Source organism: the organism of the source record quoted next, unplaced genomic scaffold (genome assembly GCF_019419815.1).
Source record: "Pyrus x bretschneideri cultivar Hongxiangsu unplaced genomic scaffold, Pyrus_bretschneideri_v1 Contig4, whole genome shotgun sequence".
NCBI classification, from domain to species: Eukaryota; Viridiplantae; Streptophyta; class Magnoliopsida; order Rosales; family Rosaceae; genus Pyrus; species Pyrus x bretschneideri.
This window is the reverse complement of record NW_025999723.1, coordinates 10,804,393-10,817,901: the sequence shown is the minus strand read 5'-3', so window position 1 is coordinate 10,817,901 and position 13,509 is coordinate 10,804,393. Positions and strand designations below refer to the sequence as shown.

Genomic DNA, 13,509 nt, shown 5'->3' with positions numbered 1-13,509 from the left:
ATGGAAGTGTGAGGAGCCATCTCCTTGCTTGATCTTTCAATGTGTAAGGATATAAATGAAGCTTAATAGATTCAGCTGAAAATCCTCTCACGAAAATATTCTTGCATCCCATTAAAAATTCTGCAATATGCATGTTAAGGATCGTCGGTTGAGAACCCATGAAATGTAGGTAGAATATTCAACATGTGCTGCTTTGTTTCGAATGTAGACCCTTCCTCCACTTCTGGATAAGTAATGCAACTTGGTATATTAGTGGCATGAGCTGTTAAAGAATCACCCAAAGGGTCACCAACCTCTGGAATAACAAAAGCCATTGTTTCCATACTGTGCAGATCCCCAGAAAATAAAGACTGCAGAAAAATTCCCTGCAAAGAAGGAACCCATTGCAAATTTTGTTCCCTTCTCCACCTTAAAATCTGCTCAGGTTCTGGATCAAATGGAAATAATTTTTGCACTACTGATCGTGTACTGACCATGCATAGATTGCAATCTGCGCTGTTGTAATCTGTAGAAGAACAATAAAATTTATGAATTAATTATTTATATATATATATATATATTTTAATATATACAACAATAATTAATGCAGAATCTGTAACATCCCACATCACCCAGGAGAGTGGATCCTATAAGCCTTGTATGTATATTCTCATATCGACCTAGCACGAGACATTTTGGGAGCTCACTAGTTTCAGAGTTCCAATAAACTCTGAAATTAAGCGAGTAGCGTGTGAAAGCAATCCCATAATGGTGACCCACTGGGAAGTTCTCGTGTGAATTCCCAGAAACAAAATTGTGAGGGCGTGGTCGAGGCCCAAAATGGACAATATCGTGCTACGGTGGAGTCGAGCCAGGGTTGTGGTGGGGGCCCGGGTTGGGATGTGACAATTTAGTATCTGAGCCAATCCTTGGCCGGAAGTGTGTCGAATAGGACGTCAGGCCCTTAAAGGGGGTGGATTGTAATATCCCACATCGCCCAGGGGAGTGGATCCTATAAGCCTTATATGTATATTCTCATCTCTACCTAGCATGAGGTCTTTTGGGAGCTAACTGGCTTCGGAGTTCCGATGAACTCCAAAGTTAAGCGAGTAGTGCGCGAGAGCAATCCCATAATGGGTGACCCACTGGGAAGTTCTCTTGTGAGTTCCCAGAAACAAAACCGTGAGGACGTGGTCGGGGCCCAAAGTGGACAATATCATGCTACGGTGGAGTTGAGCCCAGGTTGTAATGGGGGCCCGGGCCGGGATGTGACAGAATCTGATTAGAACAAATTATTTTAAATAATCCCCAGCAGTGGCGCCAATTTCTTGATAGGAAATTTATCATACACGCAAACGGGCTAAAAACTCCTATAATACTTTCAAGAATGGCAAGATTATTGTAGTATAAACGGACCTGGCAAGGTCGTTCTCCACATGAATTATTAAATAATTTGAAACAAACCAAATTCCAACTAATTATTGTAAAATAGAAATTTGAGATAATTTCTTTTTATGACCTAATTTAATAAAACAAATTTAATTAATAAAAATAAAACAATCTGCAATATTCAAGCTGAAAGAAAAGGAAAAGTTTTGGAGAAATCAAATTAAGAAAACACTAGGGTTCCACCATCACCTAGCAATCCTATGAATGTTTACCAATTACTTATGATCTACACATAATACTTTGAAGGTTAGGTTTTCCTAATTTATATTCTACTTGGAACCTCTAACATAGAACGTATATCTAACATGCAACCCGTACGAACGTTCGGATCAAATCTGAACATGAGAGACTCATTATGCTTTATGAAAACCTTTTGAAAAATCATGCAACCCTTAAGACATGATATTCATCTTAAGTGAAATTACAATTATTAATCACAAGAAGTTAGCGCCAATTTCAAGGAACCTTCCAACTAAAATTGCATTAATTTACTTTTTTAAAGATTCTAATAGTGATCAGACATTAAGACAATTAGATAGTTTTAATTACGGTATTTAATAATTCAAAGTGTAACAACCCGTTCCAAATTTTACGTTTTTATTTTATTTTAAAAGCGTGAATTTACGAAATTGCCCTAGAGGCAAGGACTTTGACTTCCGTTGACCATCGACTTGAAAGATGTGAGACCTATTCTTTTAGCATATCCTCGTAGTACTCATTGGTACGAACGTATATGCGAAAGCCGTTTGCGAGTCCGGATTATAACGGTATAGTTACGGACGTTCGAAATTGGTTATTCAAGGTTAGTGTTTATTTAAATTAAATCCCCACTTTGTGGGGGGAAGCCCAATCAGAAAGAAAGAAGAAAAGAAAAGAAAAAAAAAAAAAAAAAAAAAAAAAACAAGGGAAAAGCTTCCCGTGCACCCATACCCGCACCCACCGCGGGTCCATTTTCCAAGGCCGATTCCGGCCAACTCCGGTGGAGTTTTTCGATGCCACCACCACCATCTTGAAGCTCTCATTCCCCTCTACAAAACCCACCCAAGAACCACCTTGATTAACCACGGGATGTGGAGGTTTGAGGCCATGAAAGTTGACGAAAATCAATGGTGCTCCGGCCACCCTTCTCCATTTTCCGGCAAATTGGCAAAGTGATGGCCGATGCCACCACTTGGGCTTTGTAGCCCATCATCTCAGGAGCAAAACCCAACCAACCTTGACCCCGTTGGACCACCGTAGACGACGAATCGACGTCGGGAAGTTTTAGGCACCCGCCGACTTCGTGGGCAAAATTGATCATCTTCCGTCCACTTTTGGACTTCGTGGAAGGTATAAAAGTTGCTCCACTCACTGAGATCTTCATTTCTGTGAAGTTTGAGAATTTTTGGAAATAGTTGGATTTTCCGGCTAGTCGGGGCGGCCGACCGCCACTCGCGGTGGCGCGTGCGGCGGCGCGTGCCCAGTGAGCCGCCAATGCTATTTTTAGGCTATGTCGAATGTTTTGAATTCAGTTTTGTCATTTGAATGACGTAGGTTGATCGTTGGAACCTAAATTCGTTATGATACGTTACTTGATAAAAATGTGAATCGATGATCCGACCGTTGGATCGTCACAAAAATTGGATACATTATAATACGTAATATTTAAAGATCATAGGAATTTACGGATCGGGAATCCGACTTACGGATCTTCCTGAATTGGATTTGTAAGTTAGTAAAATAAATGTTCACGACCACTTGTTTTAGGCAATTGGCGGAGATCTGACCGTTGGATCGTAATGAAATTTTAATATGTTATTCTAGAAACATATTTTGGATCGTTGGGAGTTGCGGATTGAAAATCTGATATGCGGATCTTCCGGGTCAAGTTATACAGGGTTGTAAACCCTACCGTCGATCTTTGATCGACGGTTGACTTGTGGTCAATGGGTCTCAAGCTATTTTAGAATGTCGTTGAGGTTGTGTTTTATGTGAATTACATATTCTACGGATAAGAGTTCTGAGATGTGATTTGATAATTGATCATAGGGACCAATCATTCAGGACGCCTCGATGCGCGTGCTAGAGAAGTATAGCGTGGACTCCAGGTGAGTGGATCTTTTCCTTTTTATTGTGCATATTATTGAGAGTTCTATCGACACTTTTAAATTGATTAGGTATATTACCTTCATATAATTATTGTGAATGCTTGAAGTACCTATATGAACTACGAATGGCTTGATCCCTATTTAGGATACGTAGGCAGTCTAACGAGACGTTAGATGCAGCCATAAAATATTTGAGACAAAAGCCTTGCTTGGGAAATTGAGTAATGCAAAGGAAATTGGTAAAGACAAGTTTTAGTTTTGTGAATTAGTTAGTTAAATTAGAGTTAATTGGATTGTTATGGATAATTATCCCTGAAAATAAGTAGTTTGGGAGTAGGGCGTTATTGATTGTACACTTCACACCATATTGTTTATAATTGAAAATGCTACGACATGGTTGAGTAGTAGATTGCATCATGATATATCCATATGTATATTACTTGCATATAATTATTGGGAATGCTTTCAAGTGCAAAGGTGAACTCAGGACACCTAGGTAAGTTCAGGTGAGTTTATGGTATTAATTGAATCAATTGAGTTATAGTATGACTACAGTTATGAGTTAGGCAACTTCGATACTGTCGTATTGGTTGCCATGAGTTGCACATGTTATATTGAGATGCATTAAGAGCTCATAAACCTGCACCCCGGTGTTAGTGCTCCCGCCCGTGGCCAGGGCACAGTCCTTCACGTGATATTCACCTCCCGCACCTTATGCTCACCTTGGATTCAAGGTAGGTGCACAGTCCTGTCGTACAGACCACTTTAGGTGGTTCCGACTCGTAGGTGACCCGCGATTATTCGCCCAGCCTTCACGTGATCGTAGCACTTGAGCGTATTTATTTACACCCAGTCCTGTCGTACAGACCACTTTAGGTGGTTCCGACTCGTGTGCGGGTATACTTATTGAGCTATGGCCTAGCCAGGATTGATGAGATATGGATAAGTCGTACAGGTCACTATAGGTGACTCCGACTTATATGCTAGCCATGATTGATGAGATATGGATAAGTCGTACAGGTCACTATAGGTGACTCCGACTTATATGCTAGTCAGGATTGATGAGATATGGATAAGTTGTACAGGTCACTGTAGGTGACTCCAACTTATATGCTAGCCAGGATTGACGAGATATGAATAAGTCGTACAGGTCACTATAGGTGACTCCGACTTATATGCTAGCCATGATTGATGAGATATGGATGACTTGTATATGTCATTTTAGATGACTCTGACTGATATATCACTTTGTATTGATTTAGTTCATTTGGCCTACTTATTAATGTATGGTGGATTTGATGGCAAACCGTGGTTTTGGTCATTTCCGAGTATGGTTTGAATATATGTATATATGTTGTACTATCTTATGGAAAACGATACGGGTTTTATATTTAGGGGCATTACTTTTAGAGAGGTAGTAACTTTGGGAAGCTTGGTTTTATTGCTTACTCACACCTTCTGTTTGGTGCCCTCCAGGTTTTAGCTGCTGAGTTTATATCGACAAGAATTTGTGGCGAATCTTAGTATTGATGGATATTTTGAGGGTATGATTCTTACCCACATTACTGTACCTTACTTATGCTCTGACATCGCGCGTGAAATGGGTTCGCTCCCACTCGTAGCGCACTCTGGTATTTTAGACACTTTTGGATTCAAATTCATTCACTTTTTATACACTATCACATTTTATGGCTTCGTCACCTTCCAGGTGTCGGTCAGCACAGCTCGATTCAGGGTCCAAGTGGCCTTTCTGGGTCGGGGTGTGTCACAAAGTGTGCATGCAATCAATCATAAGCAATTAAATAAAAATTACATATTCATGCTAAGGCTTAATGTTTCGTCTTAGCAAAAAGAATTAGTTACGCATATTCATAATTAAAATCATAGAAAATATTATTAAGAAAATGATTGAAAACACCTTAAAGTAGAAAATCTCCAAAAACCCTAGCAATTACTCTTTGTCTCCAAAGTTGCATTAAAGAAAATGTAGAGAAAAATTGTAGACGGCAAAGCCTTAAAATCCCCTCTAGCTATCGCACAAACCCTAGTAATCAGGTCTCTTATTCCACTAGGAAGCTAACTAATAATAAAATATATTAAAACATAAAGTTCTAATTAAGTTAGGAAAAACTGTACAGAAACTGTCCAGCCACGTTTTAGCCTCAAATCTCCTCCAAATCCTGCCCAAGATAGCTTGTTTTAAAGATCAGGACGTTCTAAACACATCTCCAGAAGGCCACGAGACCATCCGAGGTCATCTTGGGCTCCAAAAACGTAAGTCAAGCCCAAAACGTCACTATTCCAGCATCACGTATTGCTCCTTTATTTTATCGCCAAAAAATAACCGCTTGGTGGAAAATTTTGATATTTTGACACAGTCAAGCTAAGTGACTCATGAACGGCCTTCAACTAGAATTACTCCAAAATTCGTCCATTTGGTCCTGTTTTGCTCCAGAGAAATTTAGATGTCCTATATTGAAAATATAAATCAAAGCATCAAAATTCTACCAAGATAATTACCAAAACATACTAAGAATAGGGTAAAATACAATATGAAATTGACTTATCAACCCCACACCCCCCCCCCCCCAACAAAAAAAAAAAGACTTGAGATTAAACACTGCTTTGACATTAAACCAGATCAATTTATGCGATCCACACACACGAGTAGTTGAAATTATGGTTAAAATGTGTGGTTGGGAAAAATCCGATGCAGCAAATACCAGTGTCACATATACTAAACCAATCCGTAGTATGGCCAAGTGGCTAATTTTGGGTTAACGGAGAATTAGTAAGGAAAAGAGTATCTGAAGTTACCAGATGTTGAAGAGTCCTTGAGGTGTTTCATATCGAAAATTGCCCCACAAGCACCATTGGCATGCTCGTTGACATCATGACGACCGATGAGCTCGCAATCCCGACTTCCATTCTTGTACCCCTCGCTCAAGAACAGCTCTATATGCCTTGCATCCACTGTCTGCATCGTTCCTGCATATATATGAAAAACATTCACAATTACGCTGTTTAACAAATATAACAATGAAACGTAAACAGATTGCGAAAACAAGTGTCGTTTTTGAAGGGTAAGATAATGTGTGACTCTGGTTTTATCACGTTACTCTGCACCCTGCAGCATTTTGGCAAACATGCCGTCTGCTTCTCTCTAGAACTAGAAAGAAAGCAAGATTAAAGTTTCTAATCAAAATTTAGAAAATACATTTTAACACATTAATCTAGATTTACGAAGGCATTTTAACAAATGGCAAGTGATCACATCCATCAAGCACACATATTGAGCAGTGATGGGTTGTTCTGCCTTACCATCACAAGTATTGAGCTCGCAGGCGTGGCATCGAGCAAGTTGAAGATCTGTGGAACACCATTACAGTTGAAAACACAAGTTAACTAAATTGAAGTGGTAAAATTTAAACCTTAGCACTATTTAATCTTCATTCGTTTCCCTAAACTAAAATGCCAGGATGATTGAGTGCAGCTCAAGTAATTACCAGCAATCCATATCCCAGTTTTAACTTTATCCAACACACAACTGCCGCAGGACTCCAACATTTTCTGTATGCTCTCTCCATCTGGGAGCCTTGATGGTTTGATCAGCTTTTCTGTTAGGAATGCTTCTGAAGATTCAACGGAAAATGCACCGATCCGCATCCAGTCTGAGATGCATCCAAAATCCTTTGAAAACCCCATTAGTACGATAGCCAATGTTTCACTGTACTCTGAATTATGCAATTAGACACGTGCGAGCAAGTAAACCAGCTGAATTAAACAGATGCAAAATCGGCAGGGCTAGTGATTGGAGTGAAGTTGTAACAAGGTAGCCGTACTGGAAGGTGTGTGGCTGGATCACTTCCTTTTCAGAGGAGCTAATGCTTGTTATGTATTTTGGTTTGACAATACTTCACACCCAAAAAAAGCGAGTTACATCTGAGTTAAACTTAGACATGAAAGTTTTCTTTCGTTTATAAGATCCCCTTTTTTACATCCCCATGTCCTTCCTATGTGGCGAGATTTTAGAAGACACTAACTTTTTCCAAAGTAAAAAATAATAAAATGTATACATATAAAAAATTTTGTTAATCACCGAATGACCAAGAGAATGAGACTATATAAGTTGCCTATGTAAATTTCTTGCACATAAAATGATTCATATAAATTTCCTGTAAATCTTCCAAACATTAAAAACAGAACCATATAAACTTCTTGAGCATAATTAAATGAAAGCACCTGAAAATTCTAACCACAAAAACAATCCAAAGGGGGGAAAATTGGGCACTCACCGATATGCTTCTTCTGCTGGCGGAACATGTAAGAGTAACTCCCATCTGCAAAACCGCAAAGCCCACTTAATCAGACAATTACGATAATACGTCTTAAAACTAATCTAATTCCTATATTATTATGCTAATTGACATCTGGAGGCTCTCAGATTCTTACCAAAGGCAGAAACGTAGAGCTTCCCCCAGTTGAGTGCCAAGTGGCGAGGCTCAGGGACCCGGATATCACGTAGGCACACGTGCTTCCATATGCTCCCTTCATCCAAGATGAGACCAACGACATGTCGTCGCGAGCATCACTAGTGACTTGGCGTCTAGATCGTTGGCGATCTCTGTCCAAACGTCCTTTTCGCACCTCTTGATGCATAACAAACTCACATAAATAAATAATAGGATAATTTCGATAATTACTTAAATCTTTAGGGGTTTCTAAATTGGTTTTAACTTTATTCTAAATTGGTTCTAACCTTTCAAAATATTCTAGATAATTACTAAAATTTTGAAAGATGAACATTTCTTAGGTTCACTAGCGTTCCGTGATAACGTGGACAAAAATTAAGGATGTTTAAACTATCAAGACATCATTGAAGATTTGAATCTCCTAATTCATGTCATTTAGCTAACAAATTTATGATTTAAATTGGCTAAAATTGGTCAATTTGAGGGAATAGAACTCTAAAGACATCGGTTAGTGAAAGTCAATTTTAGTATTTGTCCATCTCATCTTTTAATGTTGGTAAAGTCTCTGGTGACTTACTAAATGTCTAATTTAGAATGTTTTTAAAAAGTTAAGACTAATTCGAAGTAACCTAAAAGGTTGGATAGTTTTTTGTTTAGTTTAGTGATTTAAATTTTCATAAATTTAATTCATAAATTTTCTACAGTTGGGTGATTTAAATTTTCCTTTCATTTGGTTTAGATTGACATGTATTCAGTTCAGAAAAGTAATGTTTCCTGCATACAGTTAAAAAGAAGATTATGGGAGAAACGTTACTTTTTTGAACTGAATACATGTCAATCTAAACTAAATGAAAGGGAAATTTAAAGCGAAATAAGAGAGTGGAGGATTTTACGTTAGTTCTTCACCGGGGGTCACACTAGTCTGAGTTAGGTATATTGAATGAATAAAATCCAATGGGTAAACACATTCAGTTTAGATTGAGTTGTATTTAGTTAAAAAAAGTAGCGTTTCCTGCATAATGGCCTTTTTAACAAGAACTTTCTGCAATTAAAAAAATGATTATGCGGGAAACGTTACTTTTTTGAACTGTCAATCTAAACTAAATGAAAGGAAATTTAAAGCAAAATAAGAGAGTGGAGGATTTTACGTTAGTTCTTCACTAGCGGTCACACTAGTCTAAGTTAGGTATATTGAATGAATAAAATCAACGGCAAAACACATTCCATAAAATGGTACACGAAAAATTAAACACATGAAAACATTAATACATGCAATGTATTTCAAAATCAAACAAAATAACATATACAATGTATATTTTTCACTTAAACAATAATGATCATAAGAAAATAATTCAACAAACAACTGAACACATGAGACAAAAGAAAACAAATTTACAAGCCCAATATACAAAATTAAGGTGAACAAAAAGACTCACAAACTCTTACAAGTGAAGGAAAATATGTATAAAAATCTTGTATTGATTTATTTTAGACAACAACATGCTACATAATACATATGACGCTTTACCCAGTGGTGAAAAACAATAAAGCCTATGCACCTTGGTGTGGGTTCGTTTCTCACCGATATCCCTTCCCTGCGACTTAACAATTTAGCTCACTGACGTATCATTTGCCAAAAAAAAAAACCAGAACATGCTACATAATTAACGACAATGGAATCAATTAAAATTTAAGCATGAGTTTAAAATCTAAAATCATTCCAAATTATCCTAAGGTTAAATGATTTATGTGCATCTATAAATAAATCAACTTCAGAATTAGGAGGAATTGAGAAAGAGATTACCCACGATGATTATCTTTGATTAAAAATTGAAGTGTTTCCTTTGATGAAAAGACCTTCACTTGCAGACTCCTCGTTTACAGTGGAATGAAGATGAGAAATATGATAGAGAATTTAGTGCTACCACAATCTCCTCTGGCCGAACAACTTTGATCGTCTATCTCTTTCGTTATTCACTCATTGAAAAACCCTAAATTAGAGATAGATAAAGTTACTTTTATAATCACGTGTGTGATTTTCCTACAAAATCCTTCCCATATATGATCATATAGTATTGGTGGCCTATTATGCCGTCTTTTGATTTAAGTTACCATAGAACTTAAACCACAAGCTTAATATGTTCATGCCAATGTGCCTAAAGTCCGAAATTATTTTCCCGTATGTATAGAATAACAATGCAAAAATCCAACCTAATCAATTTTACGTATTAGTTAATATTATTTTTAAGATCCATGACAAAGTTTACCAAGAAAAACGCTTTATACCATAATTAATGGTATCACATATTAATACTACGGTCTTATGGTATTCATTTTCATTTACAAGTGAGAGGTCGAAAATGACGAGTTTGTAACCAATTTTTCATTTTCATTTACAAGTGAGAGGTCGAAAATGACGAGTTTGTAACCAATTTGTTCCCCGCTCCTTAATGTAGAGACATTGCGTAAAGAAAATCTCAGAACCGGTAGTGACTCCTGTCTTTAAGAATCTTGAAAATATTTTACTTTTGGTTCTAGGCCTTTAAAAACAAAAGGTTTGCAAGAGTTGATGGGCCTTGTTCTTCGCATTAACTGGGCTGGGCTTCAGGGTCAGACCTAGGTAAGAGAATAGACCCGACGACATCGTCCCAAAAACTTTGCCGCCCTATATAACAGTAACAGTATCTGCCGCTCCGTCCGCAGCTAGCTGCTCGTAGTGCTACTCTGCGCACCGCGGCGGGGGTGGTTGAGCATCACCCTCAAGCTCTTCGCCATTACCCAGGTTTTTCAGTTTCCCCCTTAACTTTCTGTTTGGATGCCGAGAAAATCACAGAAAATATGCAAAATTGTCAATATTGAGATGGATATGATGGTGAAATAGTAAAAGGTTTGAGCAGGAATTTTGTGACGGCAGAAAATACTGTGAAAAAAAATCCGAAGAGGGCCCCAAGTCCTTGCTAAAGATTTTGCACTGTGACTTTCGCAACCTCTTGGAAATTAAAATTAAAAACTAGGGTTTGATCTGGTATCAGCCTCAGTGGATGGGTCGCATGAAAAGGCGTGGGGTTACGTTCTAATATTGAATGCCAGCCTAGACTGCTCCCAACATTTTAATAGTTGCTAGTACGCTAGTTGCTATCTGCCGTCACGAAGTTCCTACATTGATCAAAGATCTTTCTGCTGATCCATCTCTATGAATATGATATGATTGCGCCGGATTGCCGTTGGTTGTTTTGGTCTAGATTTGGAGTTTTGATTATTTGTTGTGGTTGAAATGTTGGGAAAAAAAAGTTTGGGATTTATGAGTTATGGAAAATGCTTTAGAACCCAGTTTGGGATTTATGCGTATCTTTATTTGATTGTATGAGCTTTCACTTGTTGGTTGTATGATTGAATCTCTAGGTTGTGTTTTCTTGTTTTCAGATTGCAGGTAACTCTAGTATTTCCAATGGTAGTGTTGATAGTGTGCAATTAAAACAAATCTTTGGTGTGTATAATTCTTTACATATTTTATGTGATGAGTTGCTAAGTTTCTGCGGTTTTGGTTGTTTGGTAGTTGCATTCGGTGTTAATAGTGTTTTAAATACTAAGTATATTGTTTATGGATGCCGGCATTTCCCTTCTATGAGAGGTTTTATGATGTTTGGCGTTAATTTTTGCCTTGAGTTTAGTTAGCTTGTTCCCATCTTGGTTATCTGTTGTGTTATTCATATGCGTGGCTGCGTGTTCTCTACTGATAGCAAGAGTCCATGTAATCCCCCTGCAGTTAATTTCCCCGTCTTCCATTTTGATTGTTGAAGAGAGTCTCCGCTGGAGTGTCTGTTGCTACAGCTACCAAGATTCTATTTGTCTCCTCCTGCACAGTTAATCGCCCCGTTTTCCACCTCGAAAGCCATTTACTGCATTCAGATTTGATTCCCGCATCAATTGTTCACAAACACGTCACTTGAAAGTATAGGCATTATTGTTTGGTTCAATATGGCCCTCTCACCGTGCTCTAAAGGTTGACGTGATTACTTGTTCATTTGAGTGTTTGAATTGACCATATTCTCGAGTTAACTCTGTCAAAAGTATTGCATGTTGTGGCTTGTTTAGGAGGAGGTTTAGCCAGAATCGGCCCGTACGTCTACTGAATCAGTTTATGACTGAGGTATTCAAGTTCTGGACAAGAAGAGAACACGATAGTGTGAGATGAAATTTTAGCACTCTAAGCTCTGGCAACGTCCTTTGACATGCTCTGAATTGTGTAAAATATGTAAAGAAGGATATGTGTACCTAGAGTGACATGTAGTGCTTAATGAAAAAAAAAAAGGCCAATTTTGTGTTGATATTTGAAATAATCAATATAAATGACACTGCATTTGCTTATTCTTTTCTTAAAATGACAATGTATCAAAACACCACACACACACTCTCTCTCTCTCTCTCTCTCTCATCAATGGTTCGTAGTAACGGGGAATACGGAAAATAAATGGATGAGATTGAAAATACAGTTTTGCAAATCAACTCTAAAGGTTAAAACACGAGTCACTGAATGCTATGTAGTATTGAAGCCGAACTTCAAATGTGGTATATCTACCATTAATGAGTTTCAAATGCATAGTTTTTTAGCAAGTGATTTGAAAAAGGAAAGGCTTATTTCTTTATGGAAATTATCATTGGCCACTCCAAAAAATTTATTGTGCACCATTTGTAAGTTTATTTTTCCATCTAAATATAAAAAGTTTGGACAATTAAACTTTTAAAGTGCTAATAACAATTCACTTTCTTATTTGAGTCGTGTTAATCATGTCAATTTAATCCTATGCATTCAACTTTAATCATGTCAATTTAATCCTATGCATTCAACTTTTCCATCTTAAGTAAAAATGAGTGTTGAATTTAATGGAGCTACCTACATTGGGAAAGTGACGCTGAACATAGACGAGGGACATACACAGATACATTCCCAAAAAAGTACACTAAAGATTGAGTATATGGTTCCAATCAGGATCATGAAATACCACTCCCACCTCTTTTGCATTCATGACTTTTTGATTTGTTTGAAATTAATTCACGTGTTATAACTTAAATGGACGACAAATTTAGAAGATCATTTAAGGCTAAAAGTCATAAGTGATTCATGTGGTTTGCGTTTAAGTGTTGCTTTTTAGTTGTGGCTTCAATTTCGTCCACTTATACCATTGTGGTTTGCTTTTGATACCAATTTTGATCTATTCTATTGATCAATTTTCGTCAACTAGTGTAACAAGATGTTCATGTTGGCTTCACGTGTAGGGGTATTGTACTTTTGCTTTAAAAAAAAATAAACGGTATTATACTTTTCTCGTATTCAATTTCACTTAATAGTTGAAAGATGCAAGCTCAAGTTTTAGAACACGATATTTTGAGTAAGATTAGGCACTTGCAACCAAGTTTTTCATGTGTATTTTGAGCGAAATTAGCATTTACTCCAATTGTTTAAGTGAGATTGTACACAAAAAAGATTATGCATGGGCAATACTTGGTATGCCAAGTTAAAT

General features: G+C 37.4%; 1 protein-coding gene and 1 long non-coding RNA gene across 3 annotated transcripts; one reads left to right on the top strand and one right to left on the bottom strand.

The window, feature by feature from the left end:
- Window positions 1-5,449: 5,449 nt before the first annotated feature.
- Window positions 5,450-7,908, bottom strand: LOC125468793 (probable F-box protein At3g61730). 2 transcript variants are annotated; one of them, XM_048565253.1, is made up of 5 exons: window positions 7,811-7,908; window positions 7,022-7,186; window positions 6,837-6,884; window positions 6,333-6,503; window positions 5,450-5,985 (listed from the first exon to the last, which is right to left on the bottom strand). In XM_048565253.1, the coding sequence occupies exons 1-5, from the start codon at window positions 7,836-7,838 to the stop codon at window positions 5,921-5,923; spliced, it is 477 nt and encodes a 158-aa protein (XP_048421210.1). In that variant the 5' UTR covers window positions 7,839-7,908; the 3' UTR covers window positions 5,450-5,920. The 2 variants fall into 2 exon arrangements, with proteins under 2 accessions (XP_048421210.1, XP_048421209.1); XM_048565252.1 differs by lacking the exon at window positions 7,811-7,908 and having other exon boundaries at window positions 7,022-7,796.
- A 2,567-nt stretch (window positions 7,909-10,475) lies between these two features.
- LOC108865705 lies at window positions 10,476-12,355 on the top strand. The gene is made up of 2 exons (XR_007251193.1): window positions 10,476-10,769; window positions 11,754-12,355. It is a non-coding gene; the product is annotated as an uncharacterized LOC108865705 (long non-coding RNA).
- The last annotated feature ends 1,154 nt before the right edge of the window (window positions 12,356-13,509 follow it).